Source organism: Tursiops truncatus, chromosome 3 (genome assembly GCF_011762595.2).
Source record: "Tursiops truncatus isolate mTurTru1 chromosome 3, mTurTru1.mat.Y, whole genome shotgun sequence".
Taxonomy (NCBI): Eukaryota; Metazoa; Chordata; class Mammalia; order Artiodactyla; family Delphinidae; genus Tursiops; species Tursiops truncatus.
In genome coordinates this window covers 62596043-62622761 of record NC_047036.1, presented here as the reverse complement: position 1 = coordinate 62622761, position 26719 = coordinate 62596043, and the positions used below count along the sequence as shown (strand labels likewise).

At 36.4% G+C, this 26719-nt stretch overlaps 1 protein-coding gene across 4 annotated transcripts in view; it reads left to right on the top strand.

Annotated features, from left to right (window-relative positions):
* HOMER1 (homer scaffold protein 1) overlaps positions 1–26719 on the top strand; it is a 131474-nt gene that overhangs the window by 78677 nt on the left and 26078 nt on the right. For 3 of the 4 annotated variants that reach the window (XM_019929779.3, XM_073802243.1, XM_073802244.1), the window contains 3 exons: positions 21152–21308; positions 25367–25477; positions 26095–26175. In XM_019929779.3, coding sequence (XP_019785338.1) covers positions 21152–21308; positions 25367–25477; positions 26095–26175 — 349 coding nt within the window. Of the gene's footprint in view, positions 1–17716; positions 17788–18376; positions 19032–21151; positions 21309–25366; positions 25478–26094; positions 26176–26719 lie in introns of those variants that run through there. The other variant, XM_073802245.1, reaches the window with a different exon arrangement.

Here is a 26719-nt window from a genome sequence, read left to right as displayed (position 1 = left end):
ATTTAAGCATTTTATGCGTATGTTCATATCAACTACCGATATGAATCATATACATTGGTTCATAGTGTTTTCCTCTTTATCCAGTTTAATGCTGATATGTTTGAATACTGCAGGGAGAATAATATCTTGGAAATTCTAACCTCATAATAATGAGAAAAACACTGTGTAAACAGCTAGTTTGAGGATAATTATGAAATTATTTGTAAATTTTATGTGTAAGCATTAATAAAAATAAACTCCTTTAAGAATAATTCTGAACCTGGTTTCTGTTGCCCATACTGATTTTTTTTAACATCAGAAACACTGAGAAGTTATCTTTTGATTAAAAAAAGTAGACAGTGCTTTCTTTTCCCCTCAAATATGATTAGCATCTAATATAGTATGTGTGTTCTAACCAGTCTATATCATAGAAAGCAAATATTAAAGTTGGTGAACATGTGCTTCAGAAATAATGAAGAAATATAACCACATTAGTCATTACCTTAACAGTATTCTTTTTCTGATGTTTAAAACTTAGAAGGGCTATCTTGTATCAGTGTCCATTTTATTATGGGAACAGTTTATAAAATACATCCTGAGCCTGACATAATTCTAGAGAGAATAATTTCCTGGGAGGAAATGTGAATAATATAATGGTTTTGTGATGATTTTGTTGGTCTCTAAAAATAAAAGATGTTCTTACCATCATATACCTCTCAAAAATAAAAAGGTGAACTTGGGTTCTTCTGGTTATGCCACCAGTAGTATTCTTTCAGGCAAATTACTTAATCACTCTGAGCTGGTTTCCTCATCTATTAAGTAAAAGCGGAGGGATGGGGGTGAGTAATGATTTATAAGGTCCTGTCTTTTGATTATCTTGAAGTGATCCTGCCTTTAATCCAGGAAATAAGATATCCTCTTGCAGTGTTCTGTTGCTGGGCATGAGATTTAGTACTGAGTTTATAATCATTAAGAACTTTGATATGTTACTGTGCTACATAAAAAATTATACTACATAAGTCAAATTAGCCATCTCTGTCTTTAAATAGAACATTAGGAAAAAGAAGTGTCTTATGCTTTTGCATTATGTGCACACATAATTAAAATTATTTAAATTCCTTCCAGATGACACTGTGGATTCAAAATGTGTGATCCATCAGTTATTACTTTTCAATGATAATTTCATTTAAAATTAGAGTGCTAGCACAGGAGATAGCATAGTATTGTAATGTCCTGGATTGGATTATTATAATGGGATGAATTTCTGAGCTATAATACTACCTAATAACTAGACTTATAGATTGAAACCCATAATGACAAGTAAATCTTCTATACTTGGGAATGGATTTTAGCAGTATCAAATCATAAACAGCAAACTGAAAGAAACTTGCTTTATGTAGTGGCTCACTTTGAAACATGGTATTAACCAATGGAAAATGGTGAGGTCGGTTATGCCGTTCTTTGAGAAAGAAAGATGTAAAAATTTAATAAGTAATATATTGCTACAGCTGGAAATAATAGTGTAGGCATTTAACACTTCAAATAGTGTTGTTTGATGTCTCATCTGTGAATCATACCTCACAGTTTAATACAACTTCTAAACTAATTTGTAGAAAGCATTGTGCCCAAAAAGGCGAGGGGAGAATAGTCCTTGCTTTTAATTCACTGAAGTTCAGTGATACCAATTGAGGGAAAAATCATCTTTATGTTTCTTCTTCCTTTATTTTCTTCCTTAAGAGATCATCTTGTGTTTGTTTGGCTTTTTAAAAATTTTATTGGAGTATAGTCAATTTACAATGTTGTGTTAGTTTCTGCTGTACAGCAAAGTGAATCAGTTATAAATATACATATATCCAGCCTCTTTTAGATTCTTTTCCCATATAGGTCATTACAGAGTATTGAGAAGAGTTCCCTTGTGCTATACAATAGGTTATTATTACTTATCCATTTTCACCTTATAATACTTTATTTCAGTTCAGAACTCTGAATGCTAGGCTATGTGCACTATCCTTAGTGCTTCTAAAGATTAGGTGGTATGGTGTGTATGGAAGTCTATTTATTAAAGGGCCTTAGATGAGTATATACATATACTTTTTACTTTTTTTATAGTTTTATCTCTACTCATTTTATTTTATAATTGTCTCATGAGAAGAAGAACAGATACAATTTCTTCATTTTCCAGGAAAAAAAAATCTGAGGTGTAAGGAGGTTAGGGAATTTTTCTAAAATCTGTAGATTTCAGAATTAGAATTTGACTCTAACCTTCTACTTCTCTGCCCCAGTCTTTTTCCAGTTTATCCTGAATAAATTTTAAGCCCACGTGGAGACCAAAGTTGAAAAAGATGATAATTAACAAAATTCATTTGTTGTTTGGCACAATAGTTTTTAAATATGTGGTTGAAATTCACCAGTAAGTGGTAGGTCTGTAGGCATTTAATTCATTTGAGAATGTATTATATATTTGGGTTAAGTCAGCATGGTCATATTGATTTTAGAGTTATTTACACTGACAAATATTTTAATAGTTTATTGTGTGTGCTTGTATATGTGTATAGTCATAGTATTCTTGATTATATAGCTGCAAGCAAAGGAAAATCATTAGGGAATCTTAGATTTAGGTAATTTATATTAGTGTCATAGTAAACTTACACATTATACACTTTCTTTGCTCTTTAGTCTATTGATCTAGTAATATAGTTAAGAATACAATCTGGGTGTTTACTAAGTAGCTGGCTAATGGTTTTAATACTGCTTAGAGCTCACCTTTATGTTTCCAAAACCATCATGGCATGAACAAACATTTGGAACACTTGTCCTAAGAGTTCTCAGATTTGCGTGCAAGGATATGGCAACTTAATAGCATCTAGAGAGGGTCTCATAGCAAACGTCATTTCTTAGGAGCAGCAAGTTGAAACTTGCAAATAGCTTCAGAGGTATTCTACAAAATATGGTCATAGGCCCTGAATAGTTCAAAATTAGATTCTAAATTTTATTTGAAGGTAAAGAGGTTAAAAGTAGCTCTACTATAAACCAGTGATTCTAAAGATGTGTCCAGAGGTGAGGAGCACCTGGAAAGCACAATTATCTTTGTGGAGTGTTTTTATATGTATATATATTATATACACATATATAATCACATGGATTAGAAATCATTTAGCTAACCCATTATATATGTAAAAATTACCATGAGCCACATGCAAAAGCGTGGTCAAAATAAACATGACCAGCTGTTTCTGGAAGTTATCCATGTATAGGTCCTTTTTAATACTCATTCGTTCAAAATCATTTATTGAGCATGTCTGTGTGCCAGGACAAAGGGACTAAGATTGCCCTCAAGGAGCTTTGTGAGGCAGTGGAACATATATTTGGTGGTGATGATGATGATGCAGAGGTAGTGATTCATGGAGTGCTCTGCAAGCCCCAGAGAGCCCCAGCTGTCTTCATAGCTACTCTCTGATCTCATGCTTCCCTTTATACTCTTTTTGACATATTTGAGTGCCAGGTACTGTGAATACATCAGTGCACAAGGCAAACATCTCTGTTCTCATGGTGTTTAAACTTAAGGAGGGGGTGCAAGAAAAAGAAATAAATGACTGTATAATTACTGTTATGAAAAGTATCATGTAAGAGGAGATTAAAGGGAGAGGGAGAGGGCAGGTAGTAGTCTGTCTAGATCAGAAGAGGAGGCCTCCTTGAGGGGTCACTTATCAGTCATCTTCCAGAGAATAGAAACCACCTAGAAGACTGGGGGAGGAGTAATCCAGGCAGAGGGAGGGGTGCCTGCCTTCGCCCTGAAGCCCTTGGGTGTTTAGTGCCCTTATCTGAGGTCTTGGTAGTGACAATGGAAGGAATCTGTAGAGGAAAACTGGGATGGGAAAAAAGAGAGGGTTTTTTCACTCTGCAGCTCTGAGAGCAAGGAAATATAAAAGATAAAGGTGTTTCTACTCCACGAGCTTGTAAACCATTTGAGAACAATAGCCATGATTATTTATCCTTAAATTCACATTGTCTGGTAGAGTGCTTGACACATAGTAGGTGTGCAAAAAACATTTGTTGACTCAAGTGACTGATTAATTGTTCCCTATGTATTAGAATTTTTTTTTCTACAATTAGGGTAGAAATTCCTTTGAGGAAGAGAAAAATATATACATCTATTTAGTGATAAGTGGTATCAGTAAATGGAATCTAAAATAGGCTTGTCTTCCTTCTTGAATTTCTCTGTTCAGTTTTACAAAAATGCATCTGAAAGAGTATTTATACTCTCAAAAGATTAACATTTTTAAGTTGCCTATGAAGTTAGCTGCCACAAGTCATGTCATTTTAATATAATTCTTGAAAAACTCAGCATGGAAGCTAGCTTTCCAGATCTATATTTGCATAGACTTTCTCCTAAGTATTTTTTTTCCAGCTTGAGATATAACTGCTGTATTGTATAAGTTTAAGGTGTACAATGTGTGTTGATTTGGTGCATTTATATGTTGCAGATGATTGTGTTAGCTAACACCTGTGTCAGGTTACATAATTACCATTTCTTTTTTTTGTGGTGAGAACATTTAAGATCTACTCTTAGCAACTTTCAAGTATATAATACAGTATTATTAACTGTAATCACCTTGCTGTACATTAGATCCCCAGAACTTATGCGTCTACTACCTGGAAGTTTGCAATCTTTGACCAACATCTCGATTCCTTTTCCCCAACCCCATCCCCTGGTAACTGCCATTGTGGTCTCTGTTTCTTGCGTTTGGCTTTTTTAGATTCCACGTATAAGTGATAGAATATAGCAGGGGTCCCCAACCCCCGGACCTTGGACCACTACTGGTCTTCCGCCTCTTAGGAGCTGGGCCGCACAGCAGGAGGTGCGCGGTGGGCGGGTGAGCGAGCAAAGCTTCATCTGCTGCTCCCCGTCGCTCCCCATCGCTTGCGTTTCTGCCTGAACCACCACCGCCCCCGCCCCCCACCCACCTTCCGTGGAAAAATTGTCTTCCACGAAACTGGTCCCTGGTGCCAAAAAGGTTGGGGACTGCTGTCATATAGTATTTGCCTTTCTCTGACTTATTTCACTTAGCATGAACGCCCTTAAGGCCCATCCAATGTTGTTGCAGCTGGCAGGATGTACTTCTTTCTGGTGGCTGAATAATATTTCATTGTGTGTATACCACATCTTTATTCCTCTATTGATGAACACTTAGGTTTCCATATTTTGGCTATTGTGAATAATGCTGCAGTGACCCTGGGCTCATAAGCCTTTAACTTGTTTTTTATAAATCAGTAACAATCATAGAGATTTAATTAATTGAAAGGCAAAAAAAAAAAATCAGTCATTACAAGCTCATAAAATATTTACATAAGGACTTCACTAATATGGGCAAACTAATATATATGATAGAAGCTCCTCTGAAGCTTGGGATATATAGTTATTTGGGGTTATTTTCCAAAGGCTGTTAATAAACCAAATAAACCTCAAAGCATATTTTAGTGCGAAGAGCCTAGATTTAGTAGACTCTGCACTCATTTGTAGAAAACAGCATAGCAAAAAGTAATAGAAGGCCCTTAAAGTAATTATGCAGATATTCACATTTATATGTTTTATAAAATTATTTACTTTTACATGTAAATGTAAATAAAACAAGTCATCCATCTCTATAATATAAAGTCTTTTGATTTTGAGTTATTTAGTGATATGGATGTCTATTGTTTTCATATCCTCAAAAAGAAGTATAGAGATCCTGCTTTATTAGTCAATCCATACTTGTAACCATTCTCCATTTCAAAATATGTTTTGCAAATTTTGCTATGATGTCGAAGACCTTTGGAGCAATAACTTAAATCTGTTTGATCCAAACTTAATCTGTTTAAATTAGTATAATCTGATAATTATTTTTATTAATCCACATTCTAAGCTAGTTGAAAAGTAGTCACCTGCATGGCATTCTCAACACCCTTACCTATGATTGCGTGTAGCCTATTGTGATAAATAATAGAGCAGAGGAGCACATGTGAAAAAATGCTTTATGGTTTAGTTGGAAAAACCTTAAGGCAGGAATCTTAATTCAAGTTTTAGCTCTGTTGCTGCTATATAGAAGGCAGAAAGCCCCCATCCATTACAGCATTTGGATTCAATAGTTGAGTTAGTTAATTCAGTTGCTTAAGCTTGGTGTAAATGAAGCCCACATCACTGATCTTGACATCATATGTGATAGCTTCACACAAACAAAAACTCTTTCCAAGTCACAGATTACAGAAGAGGTGTTAGAGCAAAAGGGAAACTTAAATTTGTGGGATGGTTATGTTCAAATCTGTCACTGTTACTAGAAAAACAACACAAAGCAGTATCCTGCTGACAGTGATTTTAGTTGTATCATCTTTCTATTGCTAAAGTGGTGACTCTTGCAGAACTAATCTGCAGTTGGAGTATAGCCAGTCTTCATCAACTTGGCCAATAAAGTTGGTTCTTGGAGTTACTTTGGCTTCCATCCAGGCTGAGCAGGCAGGCTTTAGAGGGAAAACCAAAAAAGCCTGTCTTGTTAATAGCCAATCAATCAGTAGTAGACTAAGCTATTATTAATTCTGAGGTATATTCACCTATCATCTCCCCCTTTTTAAAATTCGTTTGCATAATACTTCTGGTCAGGGCCTTTATCTTTGCATATTATTTACATAGCTCACATATACATTAAATAAAAGAAGTTAGTAATGATGATCTGCCTCAACTAAAAAACAATAATAGTTGCAAGTAAAATTTTGTTCATTCTACAACTCAAACTTTCAAGTAATTTGAAGTTATGTCTTTTGACTCTGGCCTTACCTTTAAAAACAAATTTAAACTGAAATGCAAAAGTTCTCTGATTCTGAGTGTTAAGTAATGGTCAATTAAATTATTTATTACAATTGGTTTCTAAAAAAATGAAAAGTTTTCATGACAAGAAATTGGAAAACAGATTTTACTGTAAAATTATCCATATATTTGTACTCAATTTTAGCTCTTGCAAAATCTCTGCTAATAGCATCTTTTCCATTCTGCTAGTACTGAGCGAGATTTCTATTTTATTTATCTTGTTTTTCCCCAACAATACTAAATATTGTGCTGAACAATTTTTAGCATGGATTTTCTTTAAGTGACCTACTTTGCAAGGAAACAGAGACATCTTAGCCTCTAAAACTCTATCAAATTATGGATAGACAGATAAAAATATTCATTTCTGTCTTGAATAAAGTATGTTGATTATAATGCTATTACCCTGTAAATAAAAGAACAGCCTCAATATTAATTGATCTCACTCTTTGTAAAAGATAGATGTATATTCATAAGAGATAAGAGGAACGTAATTCTTAGTATTTAAGGTTGTTTCCCTGAAGACATCTCCCCAATAGGATAATCTAACATCATTCTCTGAATAGGTTTCCAAAGAAAGTTTTTAGTCACTGACCAGTTTTTATAAGAGGGAAATCAACACAATTATTGACTTGCCTAAAGGCAGTAGATGCACAATTCACAGTATGACCTTGAGTAAATTCTTTTCTTTTCTCATTTATGAACTAGCAGTAGGCCCACTAAATAGCTTTTCCTCCCTTCCCTTACATCCAGCATCCAACCCTCTCAAATTCACTGATGGTAGGGGAAGTATGATTTACATTAAAATATTTTAAACACCTCTAAAGTAGTTTGAGCCTTTCACAAATAAATATCTTTGAGCAAGAAGTTGGTATCCACGCCTACTTTACTTTAAAGAGAATAGGCTGCTTTACGTTTTCAAAGGGAATCTCTTTAAAGGTTTTAGAGGTCAAAGAGGTAGGGAGTTGCAGTGAGAGTAAAAAGGGAAAATGAAATTGGGACCTCCGTGGTCCCTTCACCTTGTATCTCCATTCCTTGACCACAGGTACTTTAAGGCACATGGCAGAGACCACAGACATTACTGTGCCAGGCAGGCCGTGTGCAGATGTTAGCAGATACTATAGTATGAAGCCATCTCCAGTGAAAGCTACTCTAGCACATAGATATGCTTCCATTACTGCTAGGAGCACAGTTATGGGTGATAGGGGATTTCTAAGGGCCTCTTTTTTGGGGGTTTATGGGTCCCTCCATTTTAGTGAATAAAAACAGGCCTAGGGCTAGACTTTTTGTGTCCTCTAAAGTCAAATGGGAAACTCTGCATCAAAGTGCATTATGTTTTTATAAGGTAAACATAGCATAGTTCAAATTCAGATTTCACCTTCTCTTCTCATCCCTCACAATCAGAAAGCAACCTTACCACTTCATGAGAATCATATTTGTTAACTTATTTTCTCACTCCTTCATTAGCTTGATAAATTTATTCTGAGGTCTACACCAAAGGTTTAAACTTATAAATAATACATCTATTTTACCTAAGGGTGACAGCAGAAATCATGGAGTGCACACCTGATGTGGTTTCACTTGAATTATCTCTGCTTAAGTTATTTACATCACTAGTCAAAAATATCTCCCTTAAAATATTTAATGTAAATCTCTTTAGCTTTATAGCTCACTGAAGATTCTTTCAGGATTCTTTATTGACTGTACATGTACAAAAGGCACTAACATATATGATGGTTAGGTGCTTTCTTCAAGGGTACTTTTATTTGGGCTGTTTATTCCTCAAAATTAATGAGGAGAGTTAGTATTAATCCTCATTTTACAGATGAGGAAGCTGAGACCCCGTGAGGTTAGATAACATCCCCGAAGTCCTATAACTAGCAAATGGCCAGAGCCATGATTTGAACCATATCAACAACAGAGTCCTGAGCCTGTGCCTTTTTTAAATTGAGATACAACTGACATACAACATTGTATTAGTTTTCAGTGTATCTGAGCCTATACTTTTAATCACTGTTTCACAGTTGGTTCTTGCTTAATGTGTACTTTTAACAGAATTCTTCACAACTTAGAAATTTCTATTTATAGACTGATACAGACATGCATTATACATTTGGAAGTGATTTGCTTCAGATTAATTTCATAACTTCCTCAGAAAAGTCAGTGGTATTTCAGTTTCTTTACCAGAACTAAGGAAAATTCTGTAGTTTATCTGATTCCAGATGCCTTTGATAAGACACACTATTATTTATATACTACCAAGAAAAAACATTGTCAATTAAACTGACTATAACAGCTCTTTCACGTATATTTAAACATAGATATTAATATATCTATGTAACTCTTTTGTACCTACGTAATATATGTAAAATAAATGGTTTAAGATATTCCTATAATTTCATCATATGCAGAGTCCAACTCTTCAACTCACTTTCTGATTCTATAACTTAAGTCCAGTTTTTTGTTTGTTTGTTTGTTTGTTTTTTGCGGTACGTGGGCCTCTCACTGTTGTGGCCTCTCCCGTTGCGGAGCGCAGCCTCAGCGGCCATGGCCCACAGGCCCAGCCGCTCCGCGGCATGTGGGAACTTCCCGGACCGGGGCACGAACCCGTGTCCCCTGCATCGGCAGGCGGATTCTCAACCACTGCGCCACCAGGGAAGCCCTATGTCCAGTTTTTCAACCCAGTATCATCTTTTGGGGCTGTCAATAACATTAGTGATACAGTGTTTCTTTAAAAACTACTTTACTCCTGTCTCTGAGATTTTCTTGCAAACCACTGTTTATTAAAAGCTTTAATACTTAAATTCCATTTCACTTCTAAAAACTGTGTTTCCCAATTATAACCATGTGATTTCCAGTTCACGACAGGGCTGTCTTTAAAACTTTATTGGCAAACGTATCTTCATCTGTTTACCATTAGCGATCACTTTCTATATTGTATGTTAATCCAGACACACCAAGCTCTGTGCAAAGATAATGGATTGTGAGGCAGGGAAGGAAAGTAAAATTTGGGACATTATCAAGGCAAACTTGAAAGCCATGGTCAGAGGAGGCAGCTTTTAGAAGCAGGTGCCAACAGGAGGGTAAGGAACAGAGCAAAGGGAACATCTGATAAGAAGGCCCCAAGGATAAGCATAAAGATAAGGAAGGAAGTTGCCAAAATTCCAGTCAGCTTTGAGAGGCACCTTGTTAAGGATTTAGGCAAATTGGGGCTTTCAGCCATATCTAGTAGAAAAATTCTTAGTATACTAGGTTCTTTAAATACCGTTTATACACAATGCAAAATTACTGTTTTCATTTAAGAGGTATTTATTTGCTCTAAAAGAATAGCTTACATTGTATTAAGGAAAACAAATTTCGATCCAACTGTTGAAGAAGGCCTTAGTTTCTCAGTGGCACTCGCTTGGGGCCAGTAGGTGGGCATGAGAGCACCTAGCCCAGAAGTGGCACACAAACAGGTTGAACGCCATGGTGGCTGCAACTGCATCCACAGGTGTGGAGAGGGAGTGAGGAGAGAAACCAACAGGCAGGTCCTGAGACAAGGCAGTATTGTGGGATGCTCACATCAGCCCTCTTACTTTCATAGTTAAGGAGTGACCTCACTACCAAGATTAATGTCAAGAAGTAAGCCTATTGCAACCTAATCTTAAATCCTCTTTTAAAAGCTTATCTGGATATTTTTCACAGTTCTACATAATTAACATGCTTATTAGGAAATATATATCAATACAAGGGGCTACCATTCCAGAGACTCTGATGGTGGATCCTGGGTCCTGGAGGCATGGGAGAGAGGCATCTTTCTTCAATGCTACAACTGACCATTCACATAGAGGATTCACTCCACAGGTTAAATAAGTGCATTGTTTGTGCATAAGATTCTTATTTTGTTAGACAGTCTATTTGTTAGATAGTACTTTTGAATTACTTTTTCTTCTAGATTTTATGTAACTAATTTAATGAAGTTTACTACTTTCTTGCAGAACTCTGACATTAGATGAAGGAAAACAGTAAAATTCCAGTTTAAGGAACCTTTCAAATGATGTTTTTGGAGTGTTTTGAACTCCTTCATCTGACTTCTAGATCTCAAGCCAACAGGAAATCAGCTGGTCCTTTTTGAAGGGAAACTCTACCAAACAGTCACAAGAATAAAGAATTATTTTGCCCTTTATTCCAGCATCCAGACATGAGATCATAGTTGTATTTCAGTATATCTTCTGACTCACCAGTGTCTCCAGCTAAGCAATTTCTTTGCAAACAGTTAATGTGAAACTATCAAAACTGTACCTGTAAAAAAGGACCAAGTTAGTAGCCAGAGAACCCCAATATTTTTTTTAAAAAACAAGTGTTCTGAAATGTAAAATGCTAACTTAAAATGTTGGTATCAGAATTAATCCCAAGGTATTCATTACCGCTAAAAATCAGGAACGTGATACCTTAGAGTTGTAGACTAAAGCAAGGAACATTGTTTTTGCAAACTTGCGAAAGTGTGCCAAGTATTTAACATTATATGTAAGGGCTGAACACGTCTGAGATAGCTCACATGTGGAACTTCCTTCAGGGCACTCTAGAATTCATTATAAACCGAAATTGTGGAAGGTATTCTAATATACTGGATGGTGAAAGGAATATATAAAGAAGCTGTAGAGAGAAAACAGGGCAGATTGACCAAAATCAAAAACATTTTATTTCCTAAGTTGTGCTGTAGAAAGACAGATTATTAGAGGAGCAGCTCATTAAGTACAGGTAGCAAGAATATTCTGAAAGATTCAGATTTACCAACAAAGATGAAATTTTGGTTGATATGGCAAAATAGCCTTAACAACACATATTTATTTACCTTGGAACCGAGTATAAAAAAATGCAGAAACAAAAACTTAGCATTGAACTGCTCTGCTGTAGTATTCATTTCGGCACTATTAAGTCTCAAATTGTTACGGTTTACTGTACTCTTGTGCAATATGCGAAAAAGTATTTGATATGACAGTTTTTTCAACATTTGTTTTTTAGTGCAATCAGCAGTACTTTGGGCTCTGCAGAGGAAATAAGAAAAAGGTTAATGGGAATCCATTGATCAGCTTATCTGTGGCCAGACATCACTACTTAATACATTAGAGGTTCAAAACATGTTCAGGGATATGAAGTAAACAAGCTATAGTATATCAAAACTTTGTTCATCTTTTTCTTTCCTGTTCCAGAGGCATTGTTTTAATTTTTTTCCTGCCCAAATCAATTTTAATTATACCTTGTCTATGTCCCATTCCTTTCCTTTGTGTATATCTCTGCCTCTCTAATCCTATTTCTCCTATCTACTTCTTATCACCATCTCCAGTTGCCCTCATCTCCTTCCTTTTAATTTTCAACTCTCTTATTATGTGTCACAGCTGTTCTGTTTCCTGCCCACCCAGTCTCTTCCTATGCCAACAAATACATGAGTGGAGCAGCTTAGAGACCATTCTACCCATTTTAAGAAGACCTGACTTTCCAGAGCTCCTATTATTTGGAGTCCTACAAGTCATAGAAAGAGTATCTAGGAGTGCTTCGATAGACTTTTTTTTCTTTTAGTTGTGTGATATTTTTATTTGAAGTATAATTTATGTATAGTAAAATTCACCTTTTCTACTGTACAGTTTTATGAGGTTTGACAAATTTGTACAGTTGTGTACACATCAACACAATCAAGGTAAAGAAGGGTTCAGTCACCCCCCAAAATTCTCTCCTGCTCTTTTGTAGTCAGCCTCTCCCCATTACCCCCAGCTCCTAGCAACCAGTGATCTGTTTTCTGTCGCTATAGTTTTGCCTTTTCCCTAATGTCATATAAATGGAATCATACATTAAAGAAAGAATGGAATCATACAGTATGTAGCCCTTTTTTTCCTTTTTAAAAAAACTGGGATAAAATATATATAACATAAAATTTATCATCTTAACCATTTTTAAGTGTACAGTTCAATATTGTTAAGTATATTCATGTAGTTGTGGAACCAATCTATAGAACTCTTCCATCTTGCAAAACTGACACATTATACACCCTTTAAACAAAAATTCTCCATTCTTCTCTTCCCCCTAGCACCTGGAAACTACCCTGCTACTTTTTGTCTCTACGAATCTGACTACTCTAGCTAACTTACATAGGTGGAATCATATGGTGTTTGTCTTTTTGTGACTAATTTATTTCACTTAGCATAATGTCCTCTGGGTTTCTCCATGTCGTAGTATGTATAAGAATTTCCTTCCTTTTTTTTTTTTTTAAAGTTTTTGTTTGTTTGTTTGATTTGGCTATGTTGGGTCTTCATTGCTGTGCGCAGGCTTTCTCTAGTTGCGGCGAGCGAGAGCTACTCTTCATTGCAGTGTGCGGGCTTCTCATTGCAGTGGCCTCTCTTGTTGCAAAGTGCGGGCTCTAGGCACGTGGGCTTCAGTAGTTGCAGCACGCAGACTAAGTAGCTGTGGTGCCCGGGCTTAGTTGCTCTGCGACATGTGGGATCTTCCTGGACCAGGGCTCGAACCCGTGTTCCCTGCATTGACAGGTGGATTCTTTTTTTTTTTTTTTTTTTTTTTTTAGCGGTACACGGGCCTCTCACTGTTGTGGCCTCTCCCGTTGCGGAGCACAGGCTCCGCGGCCATGGCTCACGGGCCCAGCCGCTCCGCGGCATGTGGGATCTTCCCGGACCGGGGCACGAACCTGTGTCCCCTGCATCGGCAGGTGGACTCTCAACCACTGCGCCACCAGGGAAGCCCCCTGGCAGGCGGATTCTTAACCACTGTGCCCCCAGGGAAGTCCCAGTTTCCTTCCATTTTAAGGCTCAGTAATACTCCACTGTATGTATGATGTATTTACCACATTTTATTTATCCATGCATCAGTGTATTCTTGGGTTGCTTCTACCTTTTAACTATCTTGAATGATACTGCTATGAACATTGTTATGCAAATATATTTTAGATATTTACCAAGAAGTGGAATTACTGGATCATATGGTTATTCTATTCTCAATTTTTTGAGGGACTGCCATAACATTTTCCACGTCAGCTGCCCCATTCCCACCAACAGTACACAAGGGTTCCAATTTCTTCATATTCTCACCAACACTTGTTATTTTCTGTTTTTTTGACAGTAGCCATCCAAATGGGTGTAAGGTAGTATTTCATTTTGAATTTGATTTGCATTTCCCTAATGATTAGCAATGAGCATCTTTTCAAGTGCTTACTGGCCATTTGTGTATCTTCTTTGGAGAAATATTTATTCTAGTCCTTTGCCCATGTTTTGATCAGGCTGCTTGGTTTTTTGTTTTTTTTTTGCGGTACGCGGGCCTCTCACTGTTGTGGCCTCTCCCGTTGCGGAGCACAGGCTCCGGACACACAGGCCCAGCAGCCATGGCTCACGGGCCCGGCCGCTCCGCAGCATGTGGGATCTTCCCGGACCGGGGCACGAACCCGTGTCCCCTGCATCGGCAGGCGGACTCTCAACCACTGTGCCACCAGGGAAGCCCAGGCTGCTTGTTTTTTGTTGTTGTTGAGTTGTAGGAATTCTTCATATATTCTGGATATATGATTTGCAAATATCTTTTCCAATTTGTGGGTTGCCTTTTAACTCTCTTGATTGTATCCTTTGATGCACAGAAGTTTTAAATTCTGCCATACTCCAGCTGTATCTTTTTTTCTTTTATTACCTGTGCTTTCTGTGATATATCCAAGAAATCATCATAAGTCCAATGTCATGGAGCTTTTCACATATGTTTTCTTCTTAAGGGTTTTATAGTTTTTGCTCTTATGCTTGATCCATTTTTAGTTAATTTTTGCATATGGTGTGAGACACAGAACTAAGTTCATTCTTTTGCATGTGGATATCCAGTTTTCCCAGCACCATTTGTTGAAAAAAACTGTCATTTCCTCATTGAATGGCCATGGCAACCATGTATGTGAAAATCATTTGACCACATATGTGAGGGTTTATTTCTGGACTCTCTCTTCCTTTGGTCTATATGTCTGCCTTTATGCCAATACCACATTATTTTGATTACCGTAGCTTTATAATACATTTGAAATCAGGAAATGTGAGACCTCTAACTTTGTTCTTCTTTTTCAAGATTGTTTTATCTGTTCAGAGTTTCTTGAGGTGCCATATGAATTTTAGGATGGATTTTTCTGTTTCTCCAAAAAGCACTGTTGGGATTTTGATAGGGATTACATTGAATTTGTAGATCACTTTGGGTTGTATTGACATCTTCACAATATTAAATCTTCCAGTCCATCTACATGGTATGTCTTTCTGTTTATTTGTGTCTTCTTTAATTTCATTCAGCAACATTTTATAGTTTTCATTGTACAAGTCTTTCACCTTCTTGGTTAAGTTTATTCCTAAGTAGTTTATTCTATTTAATACTATTGTGAACAGAATTGTTTTCTTAATTTCCTTTGCAGATTGTTCAGTGTATATAGAATCACAGCTAGTTTTTGTGTGCTGAGTTTTGTATCCTGCAACTTTGCTGAATTCATTTGTTAGTTCTAACAGCTTTTTTGTGGAATCTTTAGGGTTATCCACATATAAGATCATGTCATCTGCAACAGAGATAATTTCACTTCTTCCTTTCCAATTTAAATGCCTTTTATTTATTGTTCTTGCCTAATTCCTCTGGCTGGGACTTCCTGTATCATAGTGAATTTAAAATGATGAAATAGTCATCCTTCTCTTATTTCTGGTCTTAAAGGAAAAGGCTTCTGTCTTTCACCTTTGAATCTGATATTAGCTATGTGCTTTTCTTACATGGCCTTTATTATGTTAGGTAGTTTCTTTCTATTCCTAGTTTATTGAGTGTTTTGAAAAATCACAAAAGGATGTTGAAATTTGTCAAGTGCCTTTTTTACATCAATTGAGATGATCACATGGTTTTTTCCCCCTTCATTCTGTTAATGTGGTATGCTATATTGATTTTTGCTTTGTTGATCTACTCTTGGCATTCCAGAATCTCTTTTCATTTTTAAATAGTGTCTTTCACAGAGAATGTTTCAATTTTTATAAAATCTCTTTTCTCAGTTTTTTAAAATGGATCATCCTTTTGGTGTTGTATCTAAGAAACCTTTGCCTAACTGAGGGAGACAAACATTTTTTCCTATGGTTTCTTCTAGAAGTTTATAGTTTTATATTTTGAGTTAATTTTTGTATTGAATATGAGATATGAGTCAAGATTCTTTGTTTTTCCTTTTGTATGTGGTTATCCAGTTGTTTCAGCACCATTTGTTTAAAAGACTATTTTTTCTCCTTTGGATTGTCTTAGACCATTTATAACTATCTTCATTTTAATCATTTTCAGATATTTTCCTGTCTTTCCTGTCTTCCTTGGAGATCCAGGTTTTGCTCTTGTATCATAGTCTTTCACCTGAAGAACTTTCTTTAATATTTCTTATAGTGTATGTCTGCTGTTAATGAATTCTCTCATCTATTGTTTGTCTGAAAAACTCTATTTCACTTTCATTTAGAGAGGTATTTTTGTTGCGTGTAGAATTCTGAGCTGAGAATTGTTTTCTTTCATGACTGTCACTCCATTGTCTTTTGAATTACTTAGTTTGTGATCAGAAACCTACTGTAATTGTTACTTTTGTTCCTCTATATGTAATATGTTTTTGAGTTTTTTGGATCTGAGGTTTAATGTCTTTTATTATTTTTTGAAAATTCTTAGCCAGATTCTCTTCAAAATATTTCTTCTGTCTTTTTTTCTCTTCTCCTTTTGGGATTCCAGCTACACATTTGTTGAACAGTTTGATATTGCCCCACATCTTGAATACCTTGTTTCTTTTTTTTCATTCTTTTTTCTGTTTGTGTTTCAGTTTGGCTAATTTCTATTTGGTTTCAAGTTCACTGACTTTTATGCAGCCATGTCACGTTTACTGATGAGCCTGTCAGAAGAATTGTTCATCTCTATTATCATGTTCTTTACCTCTAGCATTTCCATTTGACTCTTATAGTTTCCATCTCTGTTGAAATTCAACATCTGATGATACAGGGTGTCCTCCTTTTCCATTAAAACCTTTAGCATAGCTATTTTACATTCCTTGTTTGATAAATACTACTTTGTGGTCATCTATGGGTGTGACTCTGTTGACTGCTTTCTCTCTTGGCAGTAGGTTTTTTCCCTTGCTTTTTGGTATGTCTTATAATTTTTTATTGAATGCCAAAAGTAAGGCATTCAATAAAGATAAATAGTATTTACTCCTGGAGATGGGCCTGACTCTTCTGCTAGGTTGTTAGTGTGAAGGTTAAGCTGGTTTATTCAGGGGTTGACCTGGATTTGGAATTTGTTGTTGCTGTGGTTACCATGAGTACATCACAGGCTTTAAACATGTCTAGCATTACCATGTGCTTAGAGTTGGGTTTGGGTTGCTGGAAGGTTTTCTTACTGTTTCTGCTCCACCCTCAGCTTTTGGTCTTTTCTATGTACCTTTGCCTCAGAGGGGGTCTGTCTCTTGACCTCCCCCCAGTAGAAGGCTGCTATCAGCTTGGTGGTACGGGATAGGGTAGGTTTCTCTATTGTCCTTGTCCAGCCTCAATCTTGGGCAGGCCCTGTGTCCTGGGGTATCAGGGTGGGGTTCTGTCAGTGATCCTGTACCCCTCCAAGTAGCAGACTAATTCAACCTTGTAAATCTAACAGTCTTATGCAGGAGTTTCCTGCCCCATCCCCCAAGGTTGGAGACCTCTAATGGTCTAGGACCTCTAGCAGTCTAGGACTGTTTTTTGTTCTTTTCACAGGGTTATAGAGTTTTATTCCCTACTTTTCCCCTAGCCATCACGGGTCTTCATCTGTGTCTGGGAGGGTGGGGGTAACAAGATTTTCTCCCCTTCTCCCAGTGATTTAAGGCTTTGTTTCCAAAGAGGAAAAGAATCCTGACCATGCTTTGTGGCTTTTCCACAGTGGTGGCCTCTTCCCTCACCCAAGGATCCCTGGAACTTCTGTCACTGTGGAGTTTGGGGCCCAGCACAGTGGTATGTGAATGCATTCTGGTTCACTGACATGGAAGCTCTCCAAACCTCATCCTTTTGGGTTTTTATGGAGGCTCCATTATGTAGACATAATTGATTAACTCATTGGCCATTAGTCATTGATTCAGTCTGCAGCCCCTCTTCCCTCCCTGGAAATCAGGGATTGGGACTGAAAGTTCCAACTCTGTTCTCATGGTTGGCTTCCTTGGCAGCCAGTCCCCCCATCTTTAGGGGTTTCCCAAAGTCACCTCATTAACATAAACTTACTTGTGGCTGAACAGGGCTTATTATGAATAACAGGACACATTTCACCTTTATGGTTCTGGATCAGTTTCAGGAACTAAGGACAAAAGACCAAATATTATAAAAAAGATGCTCCCATTGCTCTATTGCTTAGGAAAGTCTAAGGGTTTGGGGAACTATTGAACTAGGAACCATGGACAAAGACCAAAATGTATGTTTATTATAAATCGCAATATTACAGATATATAGTGGGGGTTTTTTAAGTTAAATGTAGCATTAGTTTGCTAGGGCTGCCCTAACATATACCACAGTCTGGGTGGCTTAAACAATAGACTTTTATTTTCTGTAGGCTGGAAGTCTGAAGATCAAGGTGTTGACAGGATTGTTTCTCCTGAGACCTCTCCTTGGCTTGCAGATGCTTTCTTCCAGTGTCTTCACATGACCTTCCTCAGTGCATGTCTGTGTTCTAATTCATCTTCTTATAAGGACACCAGTCATATTGGATCAGGGATCACCCTAATTACCCCATTTAACTTAATTACCTCTTTTAAGACCCTGTCTTCAAATATACTCATATCTTGAGGTACTGGGGGTTAGTATTTTAACACATTCATTCGTGAGCAGACACAGTTCAGCCCATAATGCAAAGAATTGGGAAAAAAAACGGAAATGTAGAGATCATCTAGGACAGTACTGTCCAGTAGAACTTTCTGTGATGATGAAAAGTTCTGTATCTTTGCTGTCCAGTATGGTAGCCACTAGTCATGTGTGGCTGTTGAGCATATGAAATGTGCCCAAAGGGACTGAGAAGCTGAATTTTTTACTTTAATTCTGAGCAGTTTAAATGTAAATGGTCACATGCAGCTAGCGGCTAACATTTGGACAATACACAAATAATGACTGAAATAATTGTGATGTAGGCTGAGTTCTCAAATTCTTAATGGACTTTGCTATATACAGATTGTAAGATAAAACCTAGAGAAATAAAAAATAAAGCACTCTCATTTTTGTTCTTTTTCCTTTTATAAAGATGGTAATCTTACTTTATAATTGTGAAATTTTCAACAAATGTGTTTTAGAAATATTCAAAATCATTTTTTCTGCTCTTTAATTTTTTTTTTTTTTTTTTTTTTTTTTTTGCGGTACGCGGGCCTCTCACTGCCGTGGCCTCTCCTGTCGCGGAGCACAGGCTCCGGACGCGCAGGCTCAGCGGCCATGGCTCACAGGCCCAGCCGCTCCGCGGCATGTGCGATCCTCCTGGACCGGGGTACGAACCCGCGTCCCCTGCATCGGCAGGCGGACTCTCAACCACTGCGCCACCAGGGAAGCCCTGCTCTTTAATTTTTAAGAGGTTTGATATTTGCATGTATCAAGTGTTTAAATTAGTTCAGTAAGATTTTTGTTGTCAGATTGTAGAGTCCATTTAAATAAAACTAACATCTGTAGCAGAAAAATTGGTAGATGGTTTAAAAATCTATAATTCAGTTAGGGCAGGTGAATCGGTGCATGGTTTACTCAGAAAATCTGAACCTGGAAAATCATTCCACAAAAGAAGAAATGGAAAGAGCTTTCTTTTTAAGGATAGAAATGGATTGTTAAATTAATAGCTTAACTGATTGTTTGATTTTGTCCTTTCATTGTGGTTGATGAAGTTTTTTCTGTAAACTTCAGAAAATTTTTTAACTTTTCATTTAAAACTGATTTTAGACTTACAGAAAAATTGCAAAAACTGTACAGGGAATCCTCATATACCCTCATCCAGTTTGTCTTCATGTTAACATCTTACATAACCGTAATATAATTATCAAAATCAGGAAATTAACATTGATATAATGCTACTAACTAAACTACAGATCTCAGTTTTCACCAGTGTCCCTTTTCTGTTCTAGGATCCCATCCAGGATCCCACATTGCATTTCATTATTTCTTCTTAGTCTCCTCCATTCTGTTTCTCAAACTTACCTTTTTTTGACACTTTTGAATTGTGCCAATAAGTTATTTTGTAGAATATATATGATGTTTTTACAAAATTGGAATGATGGCTATGCATTTTTGGGAAGAATGCCACAGAAATGATCTTGTTATGCTGATATGTCTTCTTCCTGGTGATGAGCTCTAGAAATCTTGATGATTGAAATGATACTTTCTTTTATACAATATATATTAAGATTACTATAAAATATCAATCCACCAAAACATTTGCTCTGTGATGCAAATGACTTTTTAAAACCCAAAATGCTGATTAAAAAAGCTATTATCATCACTAGTTAATGGGATGAAGTTAGTAGAGTTTCACTAATAGGAATAAATGGTTCAATAATGAGAAAGAGAAACCATCTTTTTCTTTCAAATGAGGTAATTCTTTCTTCACTGGAAACTTAAGAAGGAATTATCAAGAGAGGGGTCTTCTCACCTAATGGAATAGTCTTTGTAATAGAAAATTATCTTGGTTGAGATACTTAACTCTGGGTAACTTATCAAGTAGAACATTAAATGAGGAAAAAGGTGATTGCTTTAGTTTTGTTCCATAAGTGACACTGGAATTCTATCAGAAGTTAAGTGTTTAGAACCAGTTTCTAGGTCTAGCCTATCACATGACCTGAATTCAGTTTATTACAGCAAATTTTGTATTTGGGGCATTTAAAAATTCTGAATAAGATGACGTAAATCAACAATTTCAAAAGAAATACTCTATTACATGTTCCAGACCTTATTAACATTGAAGCATCCTCATATGTTTTATATGAAGGAATGAAATTGTACTTCAGGCTTTGACGCTCTTAAAAAATAAAGTACGTTTTTAGGTTTTGTTTATAAATATTTTTCAAGATATAATGTTTATTCCTCAAAAGAGAATGGGTAGAATCTCTTCTGTAGATACTTGTATCTGTCATAAAGAAGGGAACTCTTCCATATTAAGCCTCCTACTTTGGTAGCTTTTATATTTCTTTACTTGGTAGGTTTTATTCACTAGGAACATTTCAGTTAAATATTTGTGTTTTTATTCTTTTGGGGTTGTTTTTGAAACATTCATGGATTATAAACCAAATAATAGAAGTGAGTACTGTTGTCTCTTCAATGTAACAATATTCAGCATAATGGGTAGAATTTTCTTTTATTTTAGTTCAGCAATCAGCAAACATTGGGAGGCTGAACTGGCTACCCTCAAAGGAAATAATGCCAAACTCACTGCAGCCCTGTTGGAGTCCACTGCCAATGTGAAACAATGGAAACAGCAACTTGCTGCATATCAAGAGGAAGCAGAACGTCTGCACAAACGGGTAAGTTCAGGGCTGCTATGGGTAAGGATTTATGGCTAACAGATTTTCTTGATCAGAGGAAATTTACATGTAGATTCAGCACAGGAACATCTTATGGAGATTTTTGTTGGTTATCAAAACATATATATGGTTTGTATTATATGTTTATTGGTTAAGAAAAATATTTTCTGCAGTTTAATGGGAATGAAGAATATACAGCTTTTGGAGTCCAAACACCTGGTTTCAAATTCCTGTTGTGCCACTTATTAGCTGTCTGACCTTTGGTAAGTTGTTCCCCACTTTCTACTCAGTATTCTCATCTATAAAATAGGAATAATAACATAGACTCTGTAATTCCTGTGAAAATTGAGATACTGAATTGACATGTAATTCCAGAGTTAATGATAATGCTTTTATTATTTTATTTTATTGTTATTTCTTAAAGAAACAACAGTAAATTTGAAAAATACAGGTAGAAAATTCTTTATAAAAGTTGGTAACAATACAAATATGGGGCAGTAAAAGAAAAATCAGACATCGCAATACCATTAATATCAGAAGACTAAACAATTACTTAATAAAGAATTATTTTATTCAAAGCATATGCATTCACCCAGTAGGAAGCAGATGCCACTAGTTTCTGTTTTCCAGACAGCTGCCAAAGAAGTGAACCCCATAGACAAAAGGAAATGGACTTAGAGCACAGTTTGAGGAGTGTACTTAGTGGACCAGGATGACCGGGGAAGTAAGGTAGAAGTTGGAGTAGAGACTGGAGGGAGAGTAAGAACCCTGAGTAAACACCGTTCTATCCTAAGTATAAAAGTCAACTCATGAGGGGGAAAGAGGGAAGTTGTTATTTAATGAATATAGTGTTTCCATTTTGCAAGATGAATATACTTTTGCAACAATGTGAATATACTTAACGCTACTGAACTATACATTTAAAAATGGTTAAGATGATAAACTTTTACTGTGTTTTTTATTGTTTTTTGCCACAATAAGAAAAATTAACTTAGGACAACTGATTCATAATCCAAAAAACATTCATTGAGGAGCTATCCTTTTTACATATTCCCTGCCCTTGAGGAATTTTTGCTTTAAGTAGTCAATTGAATTTTAAAGAAACAAAGTATTTTTATTTACTCACATAATTATAATTTCCAGTGCTCTTCTTTCCTTCCTGTAGGTCTGAATTTCCATCAGGTACCATTTCCCTTCAGCCTGAGTAACTCCTTTAGCATTTTTTATATATATTTATAAATATATATACATATATATTTTGTCTTTACTACAGGTTGTGTTTTCCTATTTCTTCACGTCTAGTCATTTTTGGTTGTATATTGGAAATGGTAAATGAGATGATGTTATAGAGCCCATAGATTCTGTTATCTTTCTCTGAATATTCAGTGTTGAATTTTGTTTCAGTGAGCAGCTAAATGACTTGTATAGTCATCCCTTGGTATCTGAGGGGGATTGGTTCCAGGACCCCCCCCCCCCACCAACCACCTCCTGGATACCAGTATCCACGAGTGCTCAAGTCCCTTATATAAAATGGCATAGTACATTCGTCCCTTTGTATCCACAGGTTTCACATCCACCGTGGGTATGGAGGGCTGACTGTACTTTGAAGTTTGGGAGGTATAGACTTACGCTTTACTAGTTGGTTTATTTCCATTTTGTTCTTAATTCTAGGGTGAATCCTTGAGTCCTGGAAAATCTTTATTTCTAAGGCATAACCCTTCTGGGGTTTCAGTGGGAAGCTTAAGGTGCTTGCTAAGACCTAATTTGGTGGGACTCTAACCTCAAAGTGTCTTCTCTGTGGTGAGCACTACCACGGCTTAGCTCTTTCAGCCTTCTAGCTTCTCTCCCATACCGCTGAACTCCTTGGATTCCTACTTTTACATGTTCAGTTCAGAAGTCAGCCAAAGATTGAAGGGGTGTCTATATGCTTTTTAGAGGTCATTTTTTCATACAGTTCCCTGAATTTCTAGTTGCTTAACCTGTTCTGAGGCATCCCCAACTCCTCAGACTCCTTGAGAAAATAAGATCTCAGGTTTTTGCTTGAGTTCTAGTCAAGCAACTCAGCCAGACTGCACAGTGCCTTCAGGCAAAAAGATGTGTAAATGTGTATCTCACCCAGTATGATGCTTTCTTTCAGTCTTTTGCCCAATTTGGTCATTCACCAGGGCCTTCTAACAGTTGATGTTTACATTTTGCCCATGATTTGCAATTGTTATCTGAGGGAAAGGTAATCCAGTAAAAGCTACTCCATCATTATCAAAACTAGAACTCCTCGTGAGGAATATACTACGTAATTGAGCAAAGAAAACTAATATATATTAAACAATAGGGAAATAATTCCCAAGATTTTTGAACAGATGTTCAGTGTTGTGGACCAGAGGTCAGGAGAGCCTTGAGCACTTGAGTAGATAGGAATGGCTTTCTAGAGAAGTGCATTCTGAGCTGAGAGTTGAGGGTTTGGTTAGTTTTGAATGGTTTTCAAAGGTAAGAGAAGACATTCTAGTTAAGTCAACAAGATGGATATGAGTGTGGTTTGTTCTTAGGACAGGGAGATTTGCCTGCTTTTAGCTGAAAGTGCATAACTAGGTGTCTTGGGCAATGAGATGTTTAAGTAGTTTGTGGCTAGCTTATGGAGGACCTGAGAGTTTAGATTTGATGCTGTGAAAAAGATGAGCCATTGAAAGGCTTTTAATGGGACAGTCACACAATGAAAGATGGATATTAGCAGTTTGCAGAAGAGATAAAAATAGACAAAGGATATAATTAGGTCCACTGGCAGGTCATTGTTTTTGTTTACACCTGGATGATAAGGGTCTGCACAAGGCTATTAGAGCATGAATAGAAAGCAAGAAAGTGATATGAGAGGTAGAGTGACAGAATATGGAGGTTAATTCAATACTTGGAAAATGTGAGGGAGAGAGATTTGCTGTTTCCTTAGTAGTCTACAATTTATTATATTCTAGTCAATCAAAATGTATGAGATCCTGACATGTGTAGAGAGCTTTGATAAGGTGTGTGTGTGTTTATGTTGACTTCTGTCTATTTTGACTGTTTTTGGATGGTATAACTTTTAGGGATAATGCCGTTCTCTGTTCTCTCAAAAAATAGCAAGTGCACATTAGAAGTTATGTTGCTCTCTGGACCCTCAGTAAATTTGTATTGAGTAGAGAACTGTTCCCTTTTGCTCTAAGAACAAATTGATGTGAAGATATTCTAGTATCAAATGATTTAAGTTGTATTTTAAGCATATCTTTTCTTCCAGATTCCTTTACATTTTAGAAATGTCTTTGAAAAATTTTTCACTTCTGCAAGGCCAGTTTTCAGAACCCATATTTAATTTGAAGGCTACAGATGGAGGGCAGATGGCTGATTTTGAATTTGTTTTCAGAAGAAATTTTTAAAGAAGACTTTTGTTACAGGGGTTCTCTACTGTCATTAATCACTTAATTTAAGTTTTCTTAACCTTTTCATGACCAAGTCTAATTATTTCCTTTGTTCTTTATCCTTAGTCCTAAATTGATTTTATTTTTAATTTTTAAATTTTATTTATATATTTTTGGCTGCGTTGGGTCTTCGTTGCTGCGTGCAGGCTTCCTCTAGTTGCAGCAAGTGGGGGCTACTCTTCGTTGTGGTGCGCGGGCCTCTCATCGTGGTGGCTTCTCTTGTTGCGGAGCATGGGCTCTAGGTGCACGGGCTTCAGTAGTTTCAGCACACAGGCTCAGTAGTTGTGGCTCTCGGGCTCTAGAGTGCAGGCTCAGTAGTTGTGGCACAGGGGTTAGTTGCTCCATGGCATGTGGGATCTTCCCGGACCAGAGGTGAAACCTGTGTCCCCTGCATTGACAGGCGGATTCTTAACCACTGTGCCACCAGGGAAGTCCCCTAAATTGATATTTTTAACAAATCAATTCTATTCATCCTACCCTGTCAATATTTCTCAAAATTAATTTTGATATATTGATTCAAAATTCATTAGTCACCTATCAGGGACTTATATGTCTTCAGCAAGAAATCCTTTGAAATTGTCGTGTAATTTAATCTGTGTTCTCATTTAATTTTAGGTTACTGAGCTTGAATGTGTTAGTAGTCAAGCAAATGCGGTGCATACCCATAAGACAGAATTAAATCAGACAATACAAGAATTGGAAGAGACGCTGAAAGTGAAGGAAGAGGTATTTGCTACTTCTCACTTGTCTGTAATCTCACTAAAATATGTGTACAAACATTACAGTCTATGTCAGATTTAAAGGTACTTTATGCAGTTAGGTCAGGTTGTGGGGTGTTTTTAGGATGAAATTTTTCTTGAGTGATATTAAGCTTGTTCATATTTTTCCCATCCCTGTGTCTGTTATGAACTACAGTGAGGCAGTCAGACTGAGATACTGCCTCTTGACTTCTGTAATGAGAGTTGCATTCATACGATCAACAGAAAACCATTAGAAGTTAAATGAATTTTACAAGCTGTTCTTTGTCTAGTTTCCAGTCAAAAGATTTAATATCCCAGGAAAGAATTATATCCACAAAGCTTGAAGCAACCTTAAAATGTTCAGACTGCTGTTTCTAAGCAGTGCTGTACCAAAGCAACCAAGCTGATTTGTTGCTTAAGATTATGCTGTACTAGACAACATACCCATAAAGATGAATTTACCCCTTGAAATCAGTATAAAGGAGTGTTTTTTAAGTCATCTTTTTTCTAAGGACTGGGACAATAATTTCAGGGAAAAATAAGGCCTTCTCTCTCCTTGATATAGTTAAAATATTGTTAAAGACATTGCTCTACTTTTTCTAGGAAATAGAAAGATTAAAACAAGAAATTGATAATGCCAGAGAACTACAAGAACAGAGGGACTCTTTGACTCAGAAACTACAGGTGAGCTATAATAAAATTTTTTATTCATTTCTGCATAAGTGAGAGTCATCAATCATTCTTTCACTTAGTAATGACTTTTTTTCTGCAACTCCGTTTTATAGGTTATTGGTCACTTTTCTTTTCCAGGACTTCTGATTCATGCCTGATCATTGATTTTTCAAAAATTACTTGATAACTTCATCTACATAGCTTATCATCATAGATGGTCATTTTATAAATTGTCATTAGTAAATTATTTTAGAAATGTCTACTTTTTAACATAAAAAGTACTCTGAACTTAAAGAAAATTTCTCAAATGGATTATATTCAGTTTTGGAATTCTCGTTTTTTTTTTCACTCTGAACTAATGTATGAATTACAGCAATAGTTGTGTCCTAATGGAAATCAAGGTAGTGTTCTTTTTCTTTCCTTGCCCTAACTAATTTTACTCACTTTTCTCTGCATAAATATTATGCTTCCTGACTCTAATTCACATATACATATCCTTTTCAGTGGTAATCAGCCTTGGTTGGGGAAGATTTCTCAAAATTACAACCCAAATCTC